The 25,073-nt window shown below is 37.7% G+C and overlaps 6 protein-coding genes across 7 annotated transcripts; 1 reads left to right on the top strand and 5 right to left on the bottom strand.

Moving 5' to 3' along the window:
• The first annotated feature begins 978 nt into the window (after positions 1–978).
• EMB975 (Tetratricopeptide repeat (TPR)-like superfamily protein) lies at positions 979–2,706 on the top strand. The gene has a single exon (XM_048092727.2). The coding sequence runs from the start codon at positions 1,239–1,241 to the stop codon at positions 2,637–2,639; it is 1,401 nt and encodes a 466-aa protein (XP_047948684.1). The 5' UTR covers positions 979–1,238; the 3' UTR covers positions 2,640–2,706.
• A 136-nt stretch (positions 2,707–2,842) lies between these two features.
• Positions 2,843–6,684, bottom strand: LOC125194484 (citrate synthase, glyoxysomal-like). The gene is made up of 13 exons (XM_048092726.2): positions 6,330–6,684; positions 6,004–6,184; positions 5,699–5,784; positions 5,420–5,524; positions 5,151–5,213; positions 4,920–5,029; positions 4,638–4,757; positions 4,484–4,559; positions 4,296–4,369; positions 4,075–4,195; positions 3,825–3,922; positions 3,611–3,734; positions 2,843–3,306 (listed from the first exon to the last, which is right to left on the bottom strand). Exons 1-13 carry the CDS (start codon positions 6,564–6,566, stop codon positions 3,175–3,177), a joined length of 1,527 nt encoding a protein of 508 aa, XP_047948683.1. The 5' UTR covers positions 6,567–6,684; the 3' UTR covers positions 2,843–3,174.
• Positions 6,685–8,149: 1,465 nt separating this feature from the next.
• LOC125196171 (ubiquinone biosynthesis O-methyltransferase, mitochondrial-like) lies at positions 8,150–11,182 on the bottom strand. 2 transcript variants are annotated; one of them, XM_048094579.2, is made up of 10 exons: positions 10,858–11,182; positions 10,683–10,772; positions 10,481–10,559; positions 10,154–10,231; positions 9,763–9,811; positions 9,322–9,371; positions 9,052–9,201; positions 8,715–8,795; positions 8,514–8,626; positions 8,150–8,285 (listed from the first exon to the last, which is right to left on the bottom strand). In XM_048094579.2, exons 1-9 carry the CDS (start codon positions 11,139–11,141, stop codon positions 8,519–8,521), a joined length of 969 nt encoding a protein of 322 aa, XP_047950536.1. In that variant the 5' UTR covers positions 11,142–11,182; the 3' UTR covers positions 8,150–8,285; positions 8,514–8,518. The 2 variants fall into 2 exon arrangements, with proteins under 2 accessions (XP_047950536.1, XP_047950535.1); XM_048094578.2 differs by having other exon boundaries at positions 8,150–8,314; positions 10,858–11,181.
• Positions 11,183–12,374: 1,192 nt separating this feature from the next.
• Positions 12,375–16,705, bottom strand: LOC125197296 (serine/threonine-protein phosphatase 5-like). Its single transcript, XM_048096024.2, has 12 exons — positions 16,399–16,705; positions 16,157–16,326; positions 15,997–16,068; positions 15,605–15,755; positions 15,164–15,272; positions 14,870–14,987; positions 14,251–14,398; positions 13,559–13,807; positions 13,244–13,369; positions 13,038–13,138; positions 12,853–12,927; positions 12,375–12,726 (listed from the first exon to the last, which is right to left on the bottom strand). The coding sequence occupies exons 1-12, from the start codon at positions 16,481–16,483 to the stop codon at positions 12,667–12,669; spliced, it is 1,464 nt and encodes a 487-aa protein (XP_047951981.1). The 5' UTR covers positions 16,484–16,705; the 3' UTR covers positions 12,375–12,666.
• A 1,165-nt stretch (positions 16,706–17,870) lies between these two features.
• LOC125195500 (ATP-dependent DNA helicase pfh1-like) lies at positions 17,871–19,740 on the bottom strand. The gene has a single exon (XM_048093643.2). The coding sequence runs from the start codon at positions 19,507–19,509 to the stop codon at positions 17,980–17,982; it is 1,530 nt and encodes a 509-aa protein (XP_047949600.2). The 5' UTR covers positions 19,510–19,740; the 3' UTR covers positions 17,871–17,979.
• Positions 19,741–20,765: 1,025 nt separating this feature from the next.
• LOC125197428 (xyloglucan endotransglucosylase/hydrolase protein 24-like) lies at positions 20,766–22,005 on the bottom strand. Its single transcript, XM_048096163.2, has 3 exons — positions 21,679–22,005; positions 21,384–21,577; positions 20,766–21,263 (listed from the first exon to the last, which is right to left on the bottom strand). The coding sequence occupies exons 1-3, from the start codon at positions 21,988–21,990 to the stop codon at positions 20,906–20,908; spliced, it is 864 nt and encodes a 287-aa protein (XP_047952120.1). The 5' UTR covers positions 21,991–22,005; the 3' UTR covers positions 20,766–20,905.
• Between the last annotated feature and the right edge of the window lie 3,068 nt (positions 22,006–25,073).

The raw sequence follows: 25,073 nt of genomic DNA, 5'->3' as shown, positions 1-25,073 counted from the left end.
CTCCAAATTTTCAAATTTTTTTCTCAACAAACACAAAACGACATCGTTTTGTCTCCCGGCTGCCTAGTCACACTTCCGGCTGCCACATAAGATGAGTTTATGCCGGAAAATTTCAGGGTCGGGTCATTCGGGAAATTTGCACAACCCGGCAAAGTTCGTGATTTTTTATGCAACTTTTAAAGTTCACGGAAAATTCCAGACTTTCGTGAAAGTTCATGATTTTAGAGGCAGTTTACCTATAATTAAGCCCAAGAGATTGTACTTAACATAATTCCTTTAGGCCCAACTCTTGTAATAGGTTTGAATCCTCTGGCCCAACACAAAAATACTCCTTGCGGTAGGCCCACAAATCAATCCCAACTTCACCTTTGATTCTTTTTAAATCCTTTTGTATAAATTATTTAATACTTTGGTGAAAAGCAAAATGTACGGATATTAATGGTCAATTTTGGTTCTAGATATATGACTAAAATATAAATTGGTCTAAAATATTCATTTTTTGAAAAATAGGTTCATAACAAATGAAATCCTTGTTGGAGTGATATTTTTTTTACGATTCTGTAAAAAACTAACAGTCATGTCATTGTGCAATTAGCATTGACTTTTAGTTTTTTTGCGGAATCGTCGAGAAAAGGACTACTTTGGCGACATTTTCATTTGTTATGGACCTGTTTTTCAAAAAGTAAATGTTTTTTAACAAATTCGTATTTTGGTAATATCAAAACTGACATTTATTCGATGTCAAAACTTTGGCGACATTTTCATTTGTTATGGACCTGTTTTTCAAAAAGTAAATGTTTTTTAACAAATTCGTATTTTGGTAATATCAAAACTGACATTTATTCGATGTATATTAGTGAAAAGTAAAAACTTTAACATAAAAATAAAAATAAAAATAAAAAAATAATTAAATGTGGTGTCCACGTGGATATAATAGTACTTTATTCAATTAAAAAAAATAAAAACACACGAATAACCAGTAAAGCGGGTGAGATAGTTGATTAATCGGAATTCGGATTTTCCAAAATCAAAATTTGGTAGATTCAATTTGTCATCGGAATTTCACACTGTTTCCGATTAGAATTTCTCCGAATACTGTTTTCTACTGAGCTACCCAATCGGAATTTCACACTGCTCAAATCAATCCACAAATCCCCTTTTTCCAAACCCGCACACACCACATGTTCGATCAAATGCCTATGAGAAACCGTCGCACTAATTGCTTCCGATTTTGATAGATGGAGAGCTTAATCTGCTTCACGTCTCCATATCCCTTCCACCGCAGCAACAGATTCTCTCCCGTAGCAGCATTCGCATCCGCCAAAAAACCCAACCACCGCAAAAGGCTGCAGCTTCCCAAGAATCTCCGCCACCGCCGCCACACCGAGGCTCCGCCCGACTTCCACCCTGTGATTCACAAAGTTGAGGATTCCGATTGTGAGGAAATCGATACAATTGATGGCGACGATGGAGATGTATCGTGGGAATCGGATGAACTCGAGGCCATTTCATCCCTTTTCCAAGGGAGAGTTCCTCAGAAGCCCGGGAATTTGAGCCGGCAACGGCCTCTTCCGCTTCCGATTCCTCACAAGATCCGGCCTTTGGGAGTTCCCACTTCCAAGAAACTGATCAGGACTCATGTTGCTGTGTCGAGGCAGCCAGTGTCGAATCAGATTTACAAGAATCCGGCTTTCTTGATCAGCTTAGCTAGGGAGATCAAGAGCCTCCAATCTGATGAGAATGTGTCCTTAGTTCTCAACCAATGGAGCCGGCTTCTCCGGAAAGGATCGCTGTCGTTGACGGTGAGGGAGCTCGGGCATATGGGGCTCCCGAACCGCGCGTTGCACGTGCTCTGCTGGGCTCAAAACCAGCCGCATTTGTTCCCCGATGACCGGATCCTTGCTTCCACGGTTGAGGTCATGGCGAGGGCGCACGACTTGAAGATGCCGTTCGAGCTGGACAGCTTCCTCAACTTATCCAGCCAGAGCGTGTACGAGGCGGTCGTGAGGGGGCTCGTGAGAGGAGGCAACACGCGCCTCGCGTGCAGGCTTCTCTCGGCTGCTGAGAGTCGTAAAAGAGTGCTGAGCCCGAGCGTGTACGCGAAAGTGATTCTTGAACTTGGGAAGTGCCCGGATAAGAGGGCGCTCGCGCTGCCGCTGCTGGAGGAGCTGGCGAAGAGGGACGATCTCGCGCTGAGCCAGCAGGACTGCACGGCCATCATGAAGGTCTGCGCGAGGCTGGGGAAGTTCGACGTCGTGGAGGCGCTGTACGAGTGGGCGAGGAGCTCGGGTAGGATCGTCCCCGGGGTGGTGATGTACACGGCTCTGATCCACAGCCGGTTTCTCGAGGGGAGGTACAGGGATGCGATGGCGGTTGTGTGGGAAATGGAGGCTTCGAATTGCCCGGTTGATCTCCCGGCGTATCGCGTGCTGCTGAGGCTTTTCGTTGCCTCGGGCGACGTGTCGAGGGCCGGGAGGTATTTTGCCAAGATGAAGGAATGTGGTTTTACTCCAACTTATGATATTTACAGGGGAGTGATTGGGGTGTTTATGGCTGATGGAAGGCTTGCAAAGTGTAAGGAAATATGCCATGAGGCTGAGATGAATGGATTCAAGATAGATCTTGACAAATTGATGTAGTTTTTGGTGATATGTGAATTTGATTTATATTAATGAAAATTTATGGTGTGATTTTTTTGGATTTGAAGTGCCTTTTAATTGGGCCCTCCACCGTTGAAATCCTGGCTTTATCACTCATAAAATACTTCACAACTTCAACAAAGTTGTGCCCCCCACCATTGAAATTCAATCTCGTGATGAAAAGCAAATGTTATCTCACGATAAAAAGCAAATGTTTCATATTTAATGAGATAGAAGGAGTATAATTTATAGAATTAAATTTGACTATACTAAAGTCTAATAAATAAATGGTAGACAAGTTTAACAGCATAGATCTAATACTCCCTCTGCCCCTTATAATTTGTCACCATTTGACTTGACACGAGTTTTAAATACAGAAACAGCAAATAGAAAGGAAGTAAGAGTGCTGCTACATTTTATTTTACTTCAACCATGAACGGGGATGAAAAACGCAGAGCGGCCATACGACTGAAAGATCGATACTTATTTCTATAGGCGAGAAAACGGATGATCTGATGCAGGGAGTTGTGTAGGGCTATGCACCGGAACCAGCCAAACGCCTCTTGGTTGCGTTGGAGACTGCGACCTGACCAAGTTTATCTTCTTCTCTTGAAACCATTCGTTCTTGCAGTGGCACGTACGGTCGTAGCCACACACCAGTATACACCTGGAAATTAAACCAATTTCAAAATGCAGTAGAATCGATAAAATGAAGACATAATTCCCCAAAATGCAGCACGACATATAGATAATTCCCCAACGACGATCAGAATGGTAGGCCGCCCTCTTGAAGGACTCTGTTTGTCTCGGAAACCATCAATACGTGATAAATGCAGTGTAATTTTCAGGCCAATTACATAATCTAGGAAGGTAACGACATGGGAAAAAAACCGTGGTGCATTCTAGTTCATCTATAACAAGCCCAATGTCTCGAAGGAAGAACTTGACAAAGAAAGCCGGGTAAAGATTACCTGTGCCGGTCTCATTATCTTCGTGTCAGGATCATCTAGGGACTCTCGCCAGTGAGATAGGTAGCCAGCCATTCGAGGAATCGCAAACAAAACTGGAAAGAACTCTGTTGGGAAACCCATAGCCCTGAATACAACATGGAGACGAGTAGACTAAGAAGATACCAAAATGATTGCAAGATGAAAATGAAGCCAAAGAGAATGTCAATAATAATACCTGTATATTAAGCCAGAATAGAAGTCAACATTTGGGTACAACTTCCTCTTCACAAAGTACTCATCCGATAATGCAGCTTTTTCCAAGGCTATGGCCACCTGTAAATGACATTAACCGATTCAGATCCAGCCTGCATCTCAAATTTTACTCTTGATTTGCAAGCAATGCTTGGATCATGTATTAATAAGGTTATCGAAAAATAATTATTCCTCTTTAGCAATGCTCGAAATTCAGGGTTCAAAAGACCCACCTCTATTAGAGGATCCCTGCCAACAATTGAAAATACTTCCTCAGCTAGTTTCTTGATGACCTTCGCTCGCGGATCATAGTTCTTGTAGACGCGGTGCCCAAAACCAGACATCTTACGCTTCCTAGAGATTATGACATTACACTCGCACAATGTTAAATCCATCCACGTGAACCTTTTACTAGTTGTCTTAAAAAAGATGGCAGGCATGGAAGGTTACCAACCTGTTCTTTACGCCTTCGATGAAGTCAGGAATATTGTCTATGGTTCCGATCTCACTCAACATCTTAAGCACAGCCTACAAAGTAAACAAACAAGAAAAGACTGGATTTTAATGTAACTTGAACAGTTCATAATCACAGATACCAAAATCTTCTTATGAAGTAGTTTCAGAGAAGTAATTGATGAGTACCTCATTTGCTCCACCATGAAGTGGACCATATAGAGCGCCAACTGCACCAGAAAGGGCTGTATACACATCAACGCCACTGTAGAAGCAGATTTACACCAAGTTACAAATGAAAACTTCAATTTTTTTATTGTCCAAGAAGATGATGAGATATAACCTTGAAGCAAGGTGCCTCGCAGCTGCAGTGGAGCAATTCATCTCATGCTCTGCATGTAATATGAAAAGAATATCTAGTGTACGAGCAAGCCGAGGATTTGGTCTATAAGACCTATTGCCCCTGTTTTTTTAAAGCGAAACATTAGTTGTAACATCACCTCAGCTAAAAACAAATCAAACATTTGGTAATATGCACTAAGATAGATCTATAGTAGGATATACTTAACTTGATATTAATCTTAAAGACAAATTATTTGGAACACATCAAGGAATAAGTGCATACAATGAATCAAGCATATATAAGAAGTTCTCCGAGTATGAGAGGTTGCTAGATGGAAGAACAGGTGGCCTCCCTGCCATTCTCAAATAGGCAGCTGCAGCAATTGTTGGCGCCTGAAAAAAATTGATAGGATTTTAATATATCCTCCACCAAATATCATGATCGGCTGTACAATGTTGTGAAATATGTCGAAGCAAATATGCATGCAGACAGTAGACATAATCTGAGTATTACCTTCCCAAGTATGCGGACAATTTGTTTGTCTCTCACTTGCTTAGACTCATATATGTCTTGGCCCTATGTCAAAGAACATTGATGAATAAATAAACAGAAAAGTATTCTTTCGAGAAGATAAATTCTGAAGTCGTGGCAACAACACCAACAGTACCCTTTCTATTATGGAGTTTCAAGCTAGTCAAAATCTGATATAAGGAACAAGTGAACAACAAAGAAGAAAAACTGTAAAAACTCTATACTAAAAAAATAAAATAGAAAAAGCTTACTCGTAAAGCTGGATTTGCATCGGGATGAAAGACTGAAAGAGCACTCATAGCACTAACAAGAACACCCATTGGATGAGCATCATGTGGCATTGCTTGTATGATGTCCTGCCAAAGACGGTGAAATACCTTTAGAAACTCAATTTTCATGTGAAAAACCCATCGATATTGAACAGTATCCTAACCATATATATGATCAACCCAAAATAAAGGTACTCTGATAAATACAATAGAAAAGAAACACATGCGCACACACAGAGAAAACAACTTAGAGAAAAATACCAATATTCCTTGAGGAACAGCTGAATGTTGTGAGACGGAAAACTCCCAATCCGCCAACTGACCTTCGGACGGTAAATTTCCATACACTACCAAAAAAAGGAAGACTTCATCAAAATTAAATGCGAGAGAGGCGAAAAAGCAACCAATGTCGAAAATCAAATTGACTAGCCAGTGAACTTAACAACCAAAACAGAGTCACTCTTACGAATACTAAACATACAAATCAACAAAATCAGGCGTTCGATGCCAAATCAAATCATAAATTAGGCATTTCCTCAGATGCAAACACAGAATGCAAAGCTTACTCAAAAGATAAGCAACTTCCAAAAACGAACTCCCCTCCGCCAGCTCCTCGATCGGATAGCCTCTGTACCTCAAAATCCCTTCGTCTCCGTCAATATAGCAGATCGACGATCGCACCGGCGCCGTGTTGAGATAACCAGGATCGTAGAGCTTAATCCCCTTGTCATTCTTCCCGGTGGTAATCTGCAACACTCAATTGAATCACCACACTAGAAAATTAGAAATTAAATCGATTATTCGAATTAACTACTGAAGCGATAACATCAACACACACACACACACACACACTTGAAATTGAAGTAATAATGAGATAGAAATTGGGGGAAACCTTTTTGAGGTCGGTGGCTTTGACGGTGCCTTCCTCGGAGACGTGAACCTGGTACTTTTTGCCGGTGCGGTCGTCGATTAGGGTTAGCGATCCTTGCAGATACGGCGGCGGTGCGACGGCGGCGGAGCAGGCGGATGATTCGAGAATTGCGGCGGCGCGGTGATCGAATGGAGCTGCGAGGTGAGCTGAGAGCACGGCCAAGCGGCCTCGGGCGAGTTTTGAGTGATCGCCTTCCATTTTTCTTCTTGTTTGAGTAGTTGTCTTCCTCAATCGAACAGTGGTGAAAGGAACTTCAATTTACGTGTGTGAGAGAGAGATTTCGCGCTTAATGAGAAGAGGAAGCAAATATGATAACTAACTCAGTTTGGAATGACGTTATAATGTTTCAATTTGTACTTTGAAAATGAAACCTCATACTCTCCTAATTTATTACTCCCTCCGTCCCCCATTAGCAGTCCTAGTTTGACCGGGCACGAGTTTTAAAATGTAAAGAAAAGTTGGTTGAAAAAGTTAGTGGAATGTGGGACCCACTTTTTTATATTGGTTTTATAATAAAATGTGAGTGAAGTGATTTAGTGGGATGTGGGACCTACTACCATTTATGGTAAAAATAAAGTGTGACTCTTAATTGGGGATGGATCGAAATGGAAAAGTGTGACTCTTAATTGGGGACGGAGGGAGTATAAAATTAATAAGTATATAAAGCTAATAAAAATGAGATTTCATTCTACTAATTTTATATATTCTTCCTAGACATTTATTCAAATTTGCATGGAATTAGAGTATATTCTGTCTCCAACTTTTGAATTTTGTCTTACCACGTGCTCTCTGTCCGTGAATAGAAGTTTCGTTTTTAGTCCATTCGCGAATAAGAATCCCGATTCACTTTTACCATAAATGGTAATAGGGTCCCAACTTCCACTAACTCATTCCACCCACGTTTCATTTAAAACTAATATATATAAATGAGACTATTATTCCACTAACCTTTTTTCACCCATTTTTTTTAATATTTCTTAAAACTCGTTACGCCCATATATATATATATATATATATATATATATATATAGGAATCGAGTAGTATTCAATAAAAGTTTATGTTATAAAGTAAAAGAGTTTACCTCATCCTACAAGTTGATGTCGTTTTAGATTGAAATAAGAATGATTAGTGATTTTGTGTTACAGATTTTTATTTTTTAAGAAATATTACTACTACTAAAGTTCTAAAACACCATATATTTTCTGAAGTAGCGATATAAAATACTAGTACTACTATTTAACATTTATTATTAGTTTGGTAAATAACATTTAAATAATACTAATTCAGACTTGAAAAGATGAATCAATTTTACTATAATTGATATTTCTATAGCTAAATATTTTATGGAACTTTAAAAACATTTGATTAAAATATTTGACCACTTCAGTCAAATAGAAAGTATGAGATATTTAATGGTTACAAATATAACTATGATGAGTTATGGATAAAGATATTTATAATTAAAATGTGGTGTGGAGCCCAATTTGCGGCATGCATGGCAGTGTGTTGGGATGCGCACTATATAATCCTTATCATATCATAAACAAATTATTTATATAAGATTTTAATGTTTTTGCAATATTATCATGAGGCTCAAATTCCAATATTTTCTTATTATAAAAGTGTGTTTCTATATGTTTCTATATAAAATTGAGAATATTTTGTTGTGATAAAGTCATAAAACAACAATCTAGTTGAAATGTTATAGTAGTACTAGTTAAATTTGATGGGGCTTTTAAGTATGATAAAACTTCTCAGAAAGACCATAAATAGAGAACAATTAACGCAACAAAATCATTGAATAAACATATTATTATTTGTATATTTTGTCACTAATAGCCATAAAAAAAAAAAAAAAAAAGAAACTGGTATATCTTCGAATATTGAACACTTCTTTCGGCCTCAAAACATTCCTTCTGCCACATTTGTGCAAAAATGAGAACCACTGCCATGGTAAATTAGAACAAAAAATAAATAAATAGAAGTATATGGGTAATTGCTGCTAAAACTACGAACTTTGGTCAATTCTAGTCTGCCATCAAATTTCGAAAAGCACGAGACAAACCCGAATTGGCCTGATGTTTGTGGTTTTAGCGACAATTATCCCATTAAAACATGAGAAAGAAACAGAGCGATCGTTAGACCTGATCTATTCGCGGTTCTTTGTGGCATATGCAATGAAATTTACACCTATATCGTCAGAGAGGAACCATCGCCCGGTCAGGGGGTTGTAGGCGAACCCAGCCATCTCTTGAACCTGAAAGGTAAAGCAAGCAGTAGTTTACATCTCACGAACGTAAGGACGGACTGCTACAAAATGGTATGATGATTTGCTTCGGACTTACAGAAACTGAAGCGCGTTGAAGAATTAGGACTAGCTCTTCTGGGGTGAGAAAGCTCGACCAGTCATGTGTGCCCGCTGGTAGCTGACAGATTTATGCAAGTCAAAACAGTGTCATCATTATGAACAAAAACCTATGAAAAATATATCTGCAGAATTTATGGAATGCCTAAGTAGATACGACTACAATGCCCAGATATGAAGCTCGGGAAGCACAGTACCAACACTAGAAGTCTACGTGATTTGAGTTTATGAAGCATAACTTTATTTTTTACAGGGCTGTCAACATTGTGGAATAAGCATGTCTTAACCACATTGAGCAATATGGAAAAGTAGCATACCCAACGCAAGACATATTCTGCCATGACGATAGCTGTTGCATATGCCCTCATTGATCGATTGATTGTTGAGATCACAGTAGCTCCACCATTTTCAGTCAAAGATGACAACGATTTGCAGAAATCAGAAGGGTCTGCAACATGCTCAATTACCTGGATAGCATGTAAACAATCAGGTGGACATCTCCACAATCCAAGAAGAATCACGGGAAAGCAACAAATACAGACACAATGTCTCAGTATAAATCTCCATTTAAAGCATAAACAACATACCTCAAGAGCAAGTACAGCATCGAATTTCCTCTGCTCTTCCACTAATTTCTCTATCAAAGCATAGTATTTAAATCAGGTTCAGAAGAATAGGTTTCCAAGTCCAGAAAGTAAATCTCATATAAATGAATCGAATAATAGATCAACAAAGGCATAGATGTTAATTCCCGAAAAATGTTCATACCCCATATGGGGATCACGGAAAAAAAAAAAGAATAAAGAGGGTAGATTAACAGAATGACACAAAACCACAAAGACGGAACTTTTTTGTCAAAACTGTCAGAAATGGTAGCAATAAATAACTACATGAGCTAACCAAGTCATGATCAAATACAAAAATGCAAGTTTCTGTGCTAAAGATAGTGACTGAAAATATGTAAGGAAAAAAGAATAATTAATCAACCGCCTTAACCTTCACACTGAACATATAAGTACGACATATACCAGCTGTTGTACAAAGATAGTCAATAGATGAAGTTGTTGGATCCAAATCCTGCAAAATATATACACTCTCACTGAAACGTATACGGAAACGGGTTGACAATAGGCAATAATTTCAGTTCATTCTGGTAACATCATGCAGAGTACAGCTCTGTAAATATATTGCTGGATAGAATTCATTCCATTTTTATTTTCTCAGATTGTCCACCACTATCTTTAACTAATAACAAATACTAGGTTTGCAGATCAATATTCAAGTTTTCCTGTAATTTATTGTATATGGTTGAATATGAAACAAGATGACATGCAATTTCAAAATAAAACCATACAAGACATGTGCGTGAAATGCACTGAACTAGTTCAATTCTACGTTTCCTCCATAAATAAGACATACCGCGTGAAGCTGGGCAATTCTGATATTCTTTTCCACAGCATCAACCCCGGTAACACTTGCGCCCATGCGTGCTAAAGGCTGAAAATATGATAAAACGATCAATGAAGGCCAGAAACGAGTCATCCTAAGACACGAACCAATACTAGCAAACATTCCACATACATATCAAGATTCACAAGTATACTACATAGATAACCAATTCAACAACACTATTACTACATAAACAATACTCAACAAACTCCGATCAGCCCAGTGAACACGAAATCCGAATATCTATCAACGAATCATGCCAACTCCAAAGATCACCAAAGCAGATAAAAGTTATACCTCAGATAGAATCCCTCCTCCACAACCAACATCCACAAACTTCAACCCTTCAAACGGCCTCGAACTCCGTGGATCCTTCCTGAAACATGTTGCATTGAACATTACTCAAAATTTGGGGAAAATGCTCAAAAATTCTTCACATTTACATAGAGAAAATCAATTTACAGAAACAGCTAAATATGCAAAGGCAAACTGAAATTACCCAAAATGCCGGCACAGAGTCGACCTAATAAACGCAAGTCTCGTCGGATTCATCGCATGCAGCGGCTTGAACGGTCCATCAGCATCCCACCTAACACCAATTGAACAAATTGAAAAGTACATTCAAGCAAAATCTTCAAATTCAACAAACATATGAATCAATTCTTCTTATAAACCATGTCTCGGAAATGGCGGCGAACTTCTTCAGCTCAGCTTCATTCAAAGAGCTTTTGGAAGCCGTCGGTGAAGGAGTTGAAACCGGAACGAGAGGAGGCTCCGGGGAGACCGGAGTGATTGGATTGGCGGCGGCCGGAATTGGAAGCGGAGCATCCGAATAACGCCGGGTTTGGAGGTTGTGATGAAATTCAAGGCTCGGGTAGTAGTGATTAACGGGCTGTGAACTGCGAGGGGCGGGCCGGGCTAGCAATCGGGCTCGGGCTAGAATTTGCCTTGGAATCATTTTCGTAAACGGAAGAGGAAAGATGGCTCTTCGGAAGAACACTGTGGGGAAGAGATAGATAATGGGCCGGGCCAAAATCTAACGAATAATCAAAGTGGGCCGGGCTAATAATTGGTTAGTACTACTTGCTCGACGGATCCACCTTTGGCAAAATCTGACTAATCTTGCTCGACGGGATTTACGGATTAAGGCCGAAAGGATCTCATCAAGTGGCGGGGTATGAACCGTGACCTCAAGATTACCAGCTCCGCACTGCTAACTGCGCTACAACCTGTTAATACTATTTTTTACTTTTTAGTTTCATAGAACAACATATCCTCTTGAAGTGATCAAATTTTTTTTTCAGTGTCTCATTTCAAGTGAGAAATTTCTTTCCAATATAGAATTTTAGGAACGGCTAGTTATTAAGTTAAGAAAAAAGATTATAGAGTAAAAGTGTAACACACGGACAAGAGTAGGAAGTAACATCACTGCAGAGGCACGAACAATGAGCGGCTCCTACATCTGAAGTGGAGGGTGCATGAATGAACCTTAACACACAGAAACGAGAGGGATTCTGAGGTATGCATAAATGAGATTGCATTCGAGAAGGGCTTGACAAATTTGATAGATGTTACTAATACCAATGAATATATATTCTTTCCTAGCATCCATCTCATAAGAACTTTAAAGGGATTGTTTTTGCTAAAAAAAAAATTATTACGTCGTAACCTAAAAAAAATGAAAGTCAAAACACTTAAAAAAAGGTCGATATTATTTTCTCTCTTTTATTTTAATTTTAATGAAACAATCACACTTTTAAGTATAACCAAGAGATGAAGTGACAATCATTTTATACATGAATGCAAATATTGAACAAAAATGAAAACTTCTGATAATATAGTATTTAAATTCATGATTCTCAGCATATTATCTGATTAATCGGTCAATGGATGATCACACTTCTTACGCATTTCAATATAATTTCTCACTTTACTCTCTCTTAATTTCAAAATACAACAAAATAATAGTAGTAATAAATGTAAATAGTGCGAAGTACATAAGATTTAAATGCACGTGAAAGCAAAAAAAATGGAGATAAAACACTCAACTATCTTTGTGCTAATGATTTAGGTGCTTTAGTGCATGCTCTAAATTTTCACCTAAAACAATAATTTCGACAATCATTTACACTGCACTGCTATAACAACGAAAGTAATGGGTTTCAAGAATCATAGATTTGCTTCAAAGAGGTAAAAAACAATCAACGGTTAAATAAATCATACATCAAATCGATGTAAATACAGATAAAGAAGGATCATGTTGTACATGCCTACATTGAGCACCTAGTTGCCAGTTGCCACCTTCAGCAACTCGGCACACACTTCCAACCAAACCGGCAATTCGTCCAATGTACACATGTTAACTTTTGATCAATTAAACCGAGTCTTCAGCCCTTCGGAATTCTGCACTTGTGGAAGCAACAAGAGTGTCTTCTCTTGCACTAAAAAGAAAAATTAGAAAGGTGGGAAGGAGAACTCAAGGATCACGAGAACATCCGTAGGAAGTTGTTCGCGTATGCCATTGGTTTGACATCAGGGTGCGGCTGCAGAACAAAAAATACAGAAGAAAAGGTCAGTTATATTTAATAAATTAGGGAAAGATAGATGTTACCGAATACATTTTTGTAAAGTTTGTGGTTTGGAGGGGGTGTGAAGGAGAAACTACTAACCACAGAAGTGAACGTTGCAATATTGGGTTTGAGATCTGGTGCTTCAAAACGAATAAATGCGCCTTTGTTTCCCATCTGCAGCAATGTGTAAACTCATCGCAGTAAAATTACATGCATTCAATGATAGCATATCAAGACTCCAAAACAAGCTATAAAGAAAAGCTGGATTAACAATATTACATTACCTGATCACAATAATTTGGAGCAGAGAATACAGTAATGAGTTTACCATCATGATCAATCTCGTAACCCTCATCCTTAACTTCATGTGATCGCACCACTAAATCTGTAAAATAATGTCACGCAAATGGTGATAATATATACAGCAACTAGAGCTAGTGAATTAACAAGTGGCTGTTCATGGAATCACGAGAAAGTTGTAAAGATTTACCTAGGTTGTTGTCCTGTAAAAATCTTTTCGTTACATCTCCTCCGAATGAAAGGCCAACACCACGCTTGCTTGGTCCCCTGCCAAGCTGAGGTTGTGGATCACTCCACAGTAATTCACACATCAACCCTGGTTAACAGTGAGAGAAAATGCATCAAAATTACCTAACTTACCAGTCCTGATTGAGATAATTATGTGCACAAAATGAATTACTGTTCTTTGCTATCAACATTAAGGCTTAAGCTACCGAATTTAAGCACAAGATAATTTAGACGAAAATGCCAGATAAGGGGCTAATATGTTGCATCTTAAGCTTACCCTCCTCAGGAGGCTCACAAAAACGGTCAATTGCACGGATGTCAGATAGCTTCACTCCATCAACACTGAAAAGACCTCCGTGAACGACAAAAACTTTATTGTTGATGACATGAGCCAAAGGTAAGCAACAGAACACTTCCGCAAATAGTTCCACAAATGTATCATTCAATTTGGATCTAACTTCACCCTCGAAACCATAGATCTTATTCATGCTTTTGCTTTCATGGTTTCCTCGAGAAAGGTATATAGCTGAAATTAGAATAAACAGATATTGTCAGAACCAATGCTGTGACTGCTGTCAGACACAGAATATTTAAGACTATGCTGAAAGAAATAATCAAAAGAAAGATATAATGAACAGGATAAGTTGTTATTCAAGAACCATGACTTCGACGTGAATCTCAAAACATTAAAAAGATGATACACAATGATGATTGATGGCTAGTATAGATTTTTTCTACTTTTTAGGTCCTTTCATGCTCTGCCTAACACTTAGAAATACTCAGCAATTAGTTGACCAACAGGGACGTTTGTAGGATTGGTGTAATGACTAGGGATATTGTGCATGCACACGCAAGCAACAAACTAACCTATAAAATGGATTCTCCAGTACTCAAATGAATAGGATAGATTGAAAGTAGCTCGGGTGTTAAGATTTAAGAATACAATTAAATATAATATGCTTGGATCACCTGACGGGCACATGCACTTGAAGGCAAACAGTGTCAGTATAACCTCCAGAGAAAATGAACCTCTGTCTACAAAGTCTCCATTGAACAGATAGGGATTGTCTTCTGAAGGAAGTCCATTGAGCTCAAATATATTTAACAAATCATAAAACTGCAAACAAAATATGAGTCATTGACATAAATTAGCTCTGGAAGGTCACATAATGAATCCAACAGAAGCATCTCATGTCATTGTTTTATACAATAACAAAGGAGAAGATATTGTCGATCACCAAAAACACAACAGAAGAACCAAAAAAATTAAATTAACTGTCAAAAGAACAGGTAAGAAGAACAAAGGAACCTTAAATTAAGATTTACTTAATTGGAAATGAGAAGCTAAAATAAAAATGGCTTAGCACACTAGTGTACATGTCACATGTCCATCCATATTGCACTTCATAGCTAGCTACATGTTTATTGAATATGATACTTTACCAGAAGAAAGCCTGGACAGAAAGTTTACAAGACAGCATAAAAAAGTGTCGCAGTCACGCAGGAACTTAAGACAGTTAACTAGTGGCAGCAAATCGGCAATATCAACTAAAGGGGTGGGGCTTAAACAATAAAGAATCAGTATTACCTGACCATGTACGTCACCGCATACAGTGAAATGTTTGCCATCAGGAACATGGATATCAACGAGAGATGGCAACTCTCGCAGCACATCTCTTATTTGCAGCACGATCTGGCATGCATATCTGTAACCAAAAAAAATCTTATACTCAGATTCAAATACCTACTCTTAAAAGAAAAAGGAATAAAATAAAAATAAAAATAGCCATAGCAGTGCAGGACTTGCTCTAGGAGGTATAGACATCTAGAATCAATATATTACGAAGCAAAACACATAATTTACCATGCTAGTGCAGTATACCTTTTGTGTAGGAACTTCTGATTCTTGAAGTCATCCAGCATTTTCTTGACAAAATCTAATGTAACAACATCCCCCTCTATTCTTGCTCCAGAATATTGTGAGTCAACCTCTATTTGAAATAAAAACACAAAAACACTGTCAATCAGGAGATTTTATTGTTCTTTAGCATGTCTAGCAAGTTACTATATATTTTTAACTATGTAGAAAAAGACAAAAATTAGGTTAGGAGACAAACTACACATTTTCCCAAAATGTACTTCAACAGAAGACATTGCCACAGGAACTGGCTAAAAGATAAATTTCAATATGTGGCAATAAATTCAGAGCTGATCAAATAAGAAGGGAAAAGTTCGAAAAGAGTTGAATTTGCACACATAATTGAGTATGAAATCAGCAGAAAATTTACGAGAGACCGCGTCATGTAAATCAACAAGAACATACCTATAGTGTGATAATCAATAGAGTCAGCTACTGAACGTCTTTCTGACTCAGGTACAGAAATAGCTTCTTCAAACTTTAGCTTCATGACTGCCTTCTCACACTCCTTCAATTTCTTGGCAGCATCAGGATCATTCGGGCAAAGCCTTTTCACCTAAACAAAACAAATAATCAAAAGAAGACATCAAAATACAAATATACAATCACAACATTTGCCTAACAGAGGCCAAAATAGGAACGAATAGTCGAAATCCAATCACTAAGCAACAGATACTTCTAAGGCTAAAGTCTCAACAGTAAAATATTAACAAGACTAAACCTTTCAAATTCATTTCAAATTAACAAATAATTCATCAAACACGCAAAAAATCAAACATGATAACGAAGAAACCAACTTGTTGAAAGTCCTTGAGAGCTTCCTTGAATTTCCCCATCGCCATATAGGCCGCGCCTCGCCTATAATATCCCTGCATTGGAAAAGAACAACATCATTCCACCAAGCCACATTGCCTCATTCCTTCACCAAATAGAAAGCAAAACAAAAAAATTACACGCCTTCGAATACTTCGGATCGATCTCAATAGCCGACGAAGCATCCTGTATAGCACTCCCATACTCCTCCAGCTTAGTGTGCGCGAAGGCACGGTTAGCCCAGTAAACCGCATTATCCTTATTCAGCTCTATCGCTTGCGTATACAAATCAATTGCTTGAGAGTATTTATGCGCTGCAAACGCAATAATCAATAAACTACTACAATTAAACACAAATACAAATGAAATTGATTTAAAAATAGTACCTTTGAAGGCTTCATTGGCTTGGACTTTGAATTCCTCAGCTCGCGAAGTGTGTGTGGAGTTTTCAGTCGCCATGGATGGGGGCATATGAAATTGATAGTGTAAATTGGCAAGTGTAAATTGGTGATGTAAATTAGGGAGCGGCGATGATTGGTGTTGTTTGCTGTTTGAGGAGAGTGGATTTGGTATTGCCGGAGAGGTTTGAGTGCGTGTGGTGTGTGAGAGAGAGGGAGGGGAGCGGTGGAGAAGACGAAGGAGAGAAGAGGGGAAAAACAGAGCTCAGCCCTAGCTGATTCAGGAGTAGTAGTTTATACTGTTGAGTGAGAAATTACAAATAATAAATAAATAGATATATGCGTTTACAAAAATTCATAAAAATAAAAATTTAGGTTAAGATCAAATTTAGTGTGTGGGAACTTGTAATTTAACTTGTAGTTCTTCTATGTCACGAATCTATAATTAATACTACTATAATTAATAACGTTATAATAGTACTAGAATAATACTCCTTCCGTCCACAAACAATAGATTTATTGTTGTTCGGCACGGGTTTTAATGTAGAATTGGTAAAGTAAGAGAGATGAGGAGAAAAAGTAGGTAAAGTAAGAGAGACATGGAGGAAAAAGTGAGTAAAGTATGAGAGAGGGAAGAAAAAAGTGGAAAAAATACGAGAGATAAACTTTCCATTTTTAGAAAGTGATCTATTTTTTGTGGACGTCCCAAAATGGCAAAAGTGATCTATTTTATGTGGACGGAAGGAGTAGTCTTTTTAATCATGAATTTTAATTTAATTCTAGAAGTTTTAATTTTTCTCCATCAACTCATTTATGTTCAAAGCGATATCTTTTAATAATAATGTTTAAAATAACACTATTTTAAAAAATAATGAAATAAAAAGTACTCCACTTTATTTTATTCTTTTTGGTAGTAAAGTAACCTGAAAATCTCAAAAAACGAAGTTACCGATAATAAGAACACCACACCAATTGTGTCGTGCAGGAGCCAGATACTAATACATGACGGAGAGGTATCTAGAACATGGACGCCCCGACGAAACAAGTACTCCACTTATTTTACTGATACATCGGCATTTGATTGTCACCGATTATTTTGATCAAACTTTATTAGTGGTTAAATGACTATTAACCATGTAATAAAGCAATAAGCATTACTTTAAAATTTGCCTTTGATTCATGAGTTCTTAAATTTTAGCGAATCCAATATTATATTTTAGTATTGATTTATAAGAATCTCAAAATATAAAACAACTCATCCAAAGAGAAGCTACACGCTTCTTTTTCGCACACGTTTAAAATATTTAAAATGAAGTTTAATTAAAATAAGAGGAAGAATAATGTAATATATTATTTTCCCAAAACAAGTGCGAAAAAGAAATGTCTTGCTTATCCGATGGAGGAAGTATTCGATATTCGGCAGAGTTTGTACTTGATTGATTTTTCTATAACATGTGATCTATAAAGATTGAATCTATTGAATCTTATCCCATTAAATTCGATATCAAGGAATCTCAGATTCACACACAAAGGCTGGTGTTACAGAGCTAAAACTGCTTCTCTTCAATCCTAAGATGGTTTTTTCTTGCCAACAACCACTTCACTTCCCCCTTCCCCGCTCTCACTAAAACCGCGGTAGAACTCCAGAACTTTGGGGTGAGCCTTGATCTTCGATGGCTCCAGACCCGACAGACCCAGCCCCGCCAAGCTCCTCACACGCGACAGCGCAACATAGACCATCCCATGCCCAAAAACCCGAGACAGGTCCGCGTGCAGCTTGTCGAGACTCATCCCTTGACACTTGTGAATGCTCAGCGCCCACGACAGTATAAGTGGGATCTGCCTTCGTCTAGCAACCACCTTATCCCCGTCCCTGACCTCCCACGTCTCTGGCTCGACTATCAGCTCAGAGCCCGAGTCGAACTTCACCAAAGGAAGCACGTCCCCGTGGCTGCAACCAGCAGACATCCCGTAGTTCTTGTCAACGAGCTTGCAGAACCCTAAGACAGTCCCGGTTGCACCATTCACCAGCTTACGCCACGGGCTTATGTTCTTTATCAGCATCACCCGAGCACCAACGCAGAGCTCAAGGGTGTCGCGAGCAATCCCTATCTCCAGCTGCCTTTTCCACTGCTTCTCGCCCGAATCTTGAGCTGTGTAGGTGTAAATCTCCTCGCCCAATCCCTTCATCTTCTCCTTATTTACCTCATCAACATCCGAAATCCTTGGAAAGAGACGCACAGCGTCAGGATCCGGCTCATTCACCGAGCAACACTCAACCAGAAGCTCCAACTCTTCAGGGCCGATCTCTGCCCTCCGTATCCCCTGCAGCAAATGCACCAGCAACGAGTCCGACTGCCTGAACACCCTCGTCAGCTCAATCTGAAGATCAAAGCTCGACCCCCAACAATCTGCTTCGAAAGCATACACCTTCACATCCCCCTTCTTCTTCCTTTTCTTCTTCCCCTTCTCCTTCGTCTTCGTCTTTTCAATAATAGGCGACAACTGAAAGAAATCGCCACTCACAATCAGCTGAATCCCGCCCCAAGTCTCCTTATCCTCCTCCCTCAAAGTCCTGGCAACGTAAGCCATGCCATCGAAGAGCTTCGCATCAACCATGCTCGTCTCATCGATAACCAATGCCTTCACGTTCCTCCACCTCCGGCACGCCCTTTTATCCGACAAAACCCTCTCCAGCAGCCCCTCCCTATCCAACTCCCCATAACCAACGCCGGCAAACGAATGCAGCGTCTGTCCGTGGAGGGCGCAGGCGGCCGCCCCGGTCGAAGCAGTCACATAAACCCTAGACCGGCCATGGATTTTCTTCAGCCTCTTAATGATTTCCTCAAGCAAAAACGTCTTCCCCGTACCAGCAGAGCCTGTAACAAAAACAGATTTTCCATTCGAAACAGCTTCCAACGCTCGATTTTGCTCATCCGTCCAATTAATTTTAGGCGTTCTCACTTTTTTGGAACGATTTGCAGCCTTAATCCAATAATTAAATTTGCCAGTTTTCTGGCTAGTGCCAAAAGCAGATTTGGAGCTGAAATGGCGGCACACGGTGACGGCGAACGACCACAATTTCATAGTCACAATCATATCTATGCTCTCTCTCACTCTAGGTCATGAAATGTCGGCAGATAACGGAAAATCGAATTCGAAAACAGGCATTCTTCTTCTTAAAATCAATAGCAATCAACATAATCGAGTGAAATTACCTCATTTCTTGCTCACAGCATCGCAATTTTGGATTCAGCAGCTAGGTTTAGCAGAGAGGGAGGAGTGAGGTTGCAGGCGATGCTTTGAATCCGGGCCTCGGATTGATTTCGGGCCGATATTTTGGGCCTATCTCAGCACTAGGTTTATAGAATTGATTAAATTCGATTTGGGGGCATGAATTTGCCATTTATCTTTTTAATCAAAATAAATACTATTCCCTCCGTCCCGCTTAAGAATAAGATAACACGTTTTACTCTTTAGTTTGTTCCAACTAAAATGACACATTTCCTTTTTTGGTAACTTTCTCTCTCCAATTAATACATTCAACCACTTTTTCTCACTCCTATTAAAATATTTATCTTTCTTTATCTCTCTACTTTAATACTTACACCAACCTTCTCTCTCCAATTAAACACTTTAACCAATAACTCCTAAAATCCCGTGCCGGCTAAGCAATGTGTCATTTTAGTCGGGACGGAGGGAGTACTAATAATATGGGATAAGATTCAGTGTCACGCTTTTTGTACATAATTATATTCTACTCCAAAGTTAAATATTGAGAAAAGACCAAAACTGTTCCTGAACATTAGGTCCATTTTATAATTTTAGTCTTATACTTTATCTTATGAATTTTTGCATCCCGAAGATTTCAACTCGAATCACAATTGGTCATACACTAACAATACTGTTAATTTTTAAACGGTTCTAACCCGATTTTGACCGATTTTGATGGTTTTAACAGTCCCTTTCGGGGTAAAACCGTTTAAAAATATGTCAAAATTAAAACTGTTTCAACATTGACGGAATTGTTAGTGTATGACCAATTGTGATCCGAGTTCAAATGTTTAGGATGCAAAAATTCAAAAGATAAAATATAGGACCAAAATCATAAAATGAGAATATGTTTAGGACCAGATTTAGCCTTTACTCTTAAATATTTATATAAATTTAAAATTTATTAGTATAATATTAGTACATCATAACTAAAATTAATTCTAAAAAATTTGAATTTTTTTTATAAAATCATAATTTTTGAATTTATCAATGGCACTAACATTACATATCTTTATAACATTGTAATTTTATTTTATGCGATTCACGTATGTGTACGAGAAAAATTATGCACTACAATAAAGTTACAAATAAAATGTGAAATATTTTATTATGGTGAGAACTTCATCACATAAAATTACATTGAATAAGAATATGAAGGGAATCAAATATAGACACACAGGAATGATATGACACGATATTAAAATAAACTGATGATGGAATATTAAAATCTGGAACGCTTGCACTCTAGAGAAGATCCCTGAGGGAATCTGTTGGAATCTGCGCAGTAATTGTAAACCATGTGATTCTGCTGCACCCATCTGAGCCTGTTTCTCGCCTTCGCGTCGAGCTCCTGAGTCGCGCAGGGCGTTCCGGCTGCGCACGAGCCGATGTTGAAGTTTCTGTAGTATGCGGTGAATGGAGCGTGGGTCCAGTCGGTCTTCACGCGGCCGCCCTGCGTGGCCCAGTCGTCCGCGTTCCAGAGGCTGCAGTATACCCTCATCGGTTGATTCGTGGGGAAGGCCACGCCCGAGCTACCGTGGTTGTTGAACACTCTGATGGGGCTGTTGTCCACTAGGAATCTGCAAGTTTAAATATAAAATTAATAAAATAAGAAAGAGAAAATAAAATGACATGATACGTTACTTAAAAAAAAAAGAAAAACTATTTTTTTTAAACGGACCAAAATGAAAAATAATTACATGATTTTGTTGGGGCTCCAGACGATGGAGTAGGTGTGGAAGGCGGCGGTGGGGTCGAACCAGAGATGGAACTGTTGCTCTTTGTCGCCTTTTCCTTTCGAGAACACGTTTGTGTGAACTGTGTAGGGATTTCCGCTCGAATTTCCAAGAAATTCGAAGTCGATTTCGTCATGGCCTGGACCTTGAGATGACAACTGCATTTTTTATAAGTATATACTGTAAGTCATATTTCAATACTTTAATGATTTCAATAATGAAATCGAATTCTAAATTTGAATTAATTCTAAATACTAACGTAAAAAGTGGTGACGGTTCCGGCGGAGTTGCCGGGGACGAGTTTGAGCTGCATGTCGAAGCGGCCGAACAAGAACTCGTTCTTGGACTGGAAACCGGAGCCAGAGGATTGGTCGAGGGAAAGAGAGAGGCCGCGGCCGCCTTCAAGTATCTTGGCGCGGCCTTCGCCAAATGTGGTGGTGGTGTCGCGGTAGAAATCGGCGGCGGTCAAGAAGGCTAGGGCCAGGAAGGCTGAGAGGAATGCTAGAAATGAAGGTACCATTTTTGTGTGTAGTGAAATGAGAGTGAGAAAGAGATATGGATAGAGAAGCATGGGATTTGGAAGAGTATATATAGTTGGGAAAGTGTGAGCTGGCAATTGAAGAGCAAACACAATAATTGAACGCGTAATTCATTGGCAATGGGTCATATCCTAATCCACCCATATTATTATATTCGGTTGGCGCCTATACCAAGAGGAACATGTCTTGACCACATATGACCATGAAAGAACGTTGCTCTTTCTCTCTGGTGCAGTATCGGAGTCAGGATTTTTCAGTTCGGGCGTGCTGTAAATAAACAGTAAGGATCACCTACGGCTTTTCCTACACCATCCTCTACTCCATCGCTCATATACATGAGTAATGACCCCACCATCATATTTTATATTTATGAGGAGTGGAGTAGACGATGGTGTAGGAAAAGCCATAGGTGATCCTCACTAGTAAATATATATAGCGAACTTATTTTTAAAATTAGATTGATATGTTTTGTAAATCACACTTTTATCATTTTCTAGTTTTATTTTCATATGTTTTCTCAAATAAAATTAGATCGTAAATACATATTACTCCCTCCATCTCAGATAATTTAAGATATTTTGACCCGGCATGAGTTTTAAGAAATCTAATGGAAAGTGAGTTGAAAAAGTCGGTGGAATGTGGGTCCTACTTTTAAAGTATTAGTTTTATAATAAAATGTGAGTAGGAATGAGTTAGTGGAATATGGGGTCCACTATCAAAAATGGTAAAAGTGAAATGAAACAAATTATGTAGGACTGCCCAAAATGAAATATTGAGTCGAATTATCTGAGACGGAGGGAGTATTTTCTTGTGTTACCCGACTTTCACTATTTAAAATGAAGGTGAATTTATTTTAATTTTAAATGCGGTCCCATTTAAATAAAAATCCAATTATTTTGAAAATTTAAAAATATTAAATTTAGGTATATCACACCTAGAGAAAGATGGAAAAAAGTAAATGCATGAATTATAAGAATAGTAGTTAGAGGACATATATATCATTATACATTATAAGAATAGTAGTTAGAGGACATAGATATCATGATAATAAACTAATAAAGCAATATAAGTTATGAATTTGTAACTTTTATTGGTAGAATTAATATTTTATATACTAGGCGGCGGTGCTAATTATTTCTTGGCAGCTTCTCATAAAGAGTCTACCAACTTTTGATCATTTCACTGAGACCAATTACATAGTGAGACGGTGAAGAGGGTCCCTTTCCTTTTAGTAGGATTAATTGATTCGTTACAATTTAAAATAATTATAGGTATTTGTATAACATACATATAGTAATATTTCTCTTAAGAATTAGTGTCGTTATAAAAGAATAATACTCTTTATTCTTATTACTTTGTTTTTTTCTTTGGTTTTTAGGGATTAGTACTTAGTTTGTTGATTAGTTGTATTTGTTAATTTGGTGATTTATTTGAAATTCTTATTAAATATAGTACTTAGTTTGGATTTTATCGTAAGATATTACCACGTTTTTAAACTCATTATTATTAGGTTTAGTTTATAGTTATATATTATATAATTTGATTTATAATGTCTATTTTCGTTCATTTATTTTTATGTCTTCTATCTAATTTTCAAATATAAATTATAATGTGTATAAATAACTAGAGCTAGCTAGTGAATTATTTATCACAATTTGAGGTAATAAAACATTGAATTATTAAGGAAAGTTGTACTTTTTGCTAGATTTCTTACATATTTAGACCTCTTAAAAATGAAACTAAAACTCTCGTATATTTGTAAGTATTTCATAAGATTCTCGTATATTTTTTTCGTTTTACTATTATCTTCTAGTTATATTTTATTGATTCTATTACGAATTGATACATATTACTTGTCAATTTTTTTTGGCTATGAGCATTTCTTTTGTATAAGAGAAATTATGTGTAGCTTAGGAATAATTTTGTATCAAAGTGCATATTTTATACTCTCTCCGTTCCATAGAAATAAGTCATATTTCCTTTTTCATCCTTCCCATAGAAATAATTCATACCCCAAATGAGTAAGTTAATTTATTTGATGTATCTAATGGGATTTTGGGGTTGTTTTGTAGTTCATACTATATTAAATTTACGTACGCGACATGTGCTGGAAATATATTACTACTACTATTCAATTGTACATCTATATATTTTGCATATTAACAATTGAAACTACCCAAATTTTAAAGACTGAACATTGTGAATCCTACTTAAAACTTAGGTATAATAAATGGTTAATAAATGAACATTGCAAACCCCATTGAATGTACACGACATGTGTTGGAAAAATATCATTCAATAGTATTAATAATCAACCATCATACTTTGCCATAAATAACAATTCACTATTTGCCAAAATTGATAACGACCGAACATATGTATCAATACGAGGTTTTTCCATAAAAACGAGGAGGAAGACAAAAACAGATAAATAGCTCGGTTTCAAAATATCAAAACAATGAATCTTGAGATTGTTCTCAAAATCAATGCCAACAAGTGAAAATTTCCATTCAAATATTAAAAGAGATCAGGAGGAAGCGGAGTGGTTTAAGGGAGACCGCGAGAATGATAAAAATATCGTGTTTTATTTCTTCGGTCTTAATCGATCAAATATCTCCACACATATTTGTAATACGTGTGATACAAAAAAATATACTACTAAAATGAATCAAAAATCATAACCGCTATAACAATAAATCATAATCATGTCTGTTGTTGATAAGACACCCTATCTATGAGATCGCGCCATTGTTTGCAAAACACACTTGCACTTTATAATGCTTCTAATCTTTAGTCTTCCAAGGATGTTTCTCATCATCTTCTCCGATAGTTTTGTAAAGAAAACTTCCTCCATCTTAGACTCACGTTTATTAGAGAAGAGTAGAAGTAGATGAAGAAAAAAATTATTCTTCTAACTTATATTTATAACAACCGATTAATCCTATTGCGAATGGGAAACGGTCTAAATTAAGTGAATATTTGGCGTTTGTTTGTTAGGAAAGAAATCTTTTTGGAGATTGTAATTTCTCTTCTTCATATTTATTACTTATATAGTGATTAGAAATATCAATAAAAATATATTAATAAGATTTTCTTGGCTTTATTGTATCTATCC

The sequence above is a fragment of the Salvia hispanica genome, chromosome 4 (genome assembly GCF_029641045.1).
Source record: "Salvia hispanica isolate PSC_SH4W2 chromosome 4, Shi_PSC_v1, whole genome shotgun sequence".
In the NCBI taxonomy this organism is placed as follows: domain Eukaryota; kingdom Viridiplantae; phylum Streptophyta; class Magnoliopsida; order Lamiales; family Lamiaceae; genus Salvia; species Salvia hispanica.
Note: the sequence above shows the minus strand (reverse complement) of the source record. Positions and strands in the feature narration are given on the sequence as shown.

What these genes read in the sequence shown, in the direction of transcription:
- LOC125197296 (XM_048096024.2), bottom strand. Translation starts at nt 16,483, where the DNA reads ATGCCCCCATCCATGGCGACTGAAAACTCCACACACACTTCGCGAGCT. An exon ending in CAAGTGCATGTGCCCGTCAG is followed by an intron (nt 13,808 to 14,250) that starts GTGATCCAAGCA and finishes TTCTAATTTCAG; the next exon opens with CTATATACCTTTCTCGAGGA. An exon ending in TTTACAGGACAACAACCTAG is followed by an intron (nt 13,139 to 13,243) that starts GTAAATCTTTAC and finishes ATTATTTTACAG; the next exon opens with ATTTAGTGGTGCGATCACAT.
- LOC125196171 (XM_048094579.2), bottom strand. Translation starts at nt 11,141, where the DNA reads ATGATTCCAAGGCAAATTCTAGCCCGAGCCCGATTGCTAGCCCGGCCC. An exon ending in ATGCTGTACTTGCTCTTGAG is followed by an intron (nt 9,202 to 9,321) that starts GTATGTTGTTTA and finishes CATGCTATCCAG; the next exon opens with GTAATTGAGCATGTTGCAGA. An exon ending in CAGAATATGTCTTGCGTTGG is followed by an intron (nt 8,796 to 9,051) that starts GTATGCTACTTT and finishes TAAATCTGTCAG; the next exon opens with CTACCAGCGGGCACACATGA.
- EMB975 (XM_048092727.2), top strand. Translation starts at nt 1,239, where the DNA reads ATGGAGAGCTTAATCTGCTTCACGTCTCCATATCCCTTCCACCGCAGC.
- LOC125197428 (XM_048096163.2), bottom strand. Translation starts at nt 21,990, where the DNA reads ATGCTTCTCTATCCATATCTCTTTCTCACTCTCATTTCACTACACACA. An exon ending in GAACCGTCACCACTTTTTAC is followed by an intron (nt 21,578 to 21,678) that starts GTTAGTATTTAG and finishes TAAAAAATGCAG; the next exon opens with TTGTCATCTCAAGGTCCAGG. An exon ending in TGGAGCCCCAACAAAATCAT is followed by an intron (nt 21,264 to 21,383) that starts GTAATTATTTTT and finishes TTAAACTTGCAG; the next exon opens with ATTCCTAGTGGACAACAGCC.
- LOC125195500 (XM_048093643.2), bottom strand. Translation starts at nt 19,509, where the DNA reads ATGATTGTGACTATGAAATTGTGGTCGTTCGCCGTCACCGTGTGCCGC.
- LOC125194484 (XM_048092726.2), bottom strand. Translation starts at nt 6,566, where the DNA reads ATGGAAGGCGATCACTCAAAACTCGCCCGAGGCCGCTTGGCCGTGCTC. An exon ending in GGAAGTTGCTTATCTTTTGA is followed by an intron (nt 5,785 to 6,003) that starts GTAAGCTTTGCA and finishes TTTTTTTGGTAG; the next exon opens with TGTATGGAAATTTACCGTCC. An exon ending in TTGTCCGCATACTTGGGAAG is followed by an intron (nt 5,030 to 5,150) that starts GTAATACTCAGA and finishes AATTTTTTTCAG; the next exon opens with GCGCCAACAATTGCTGCAGC.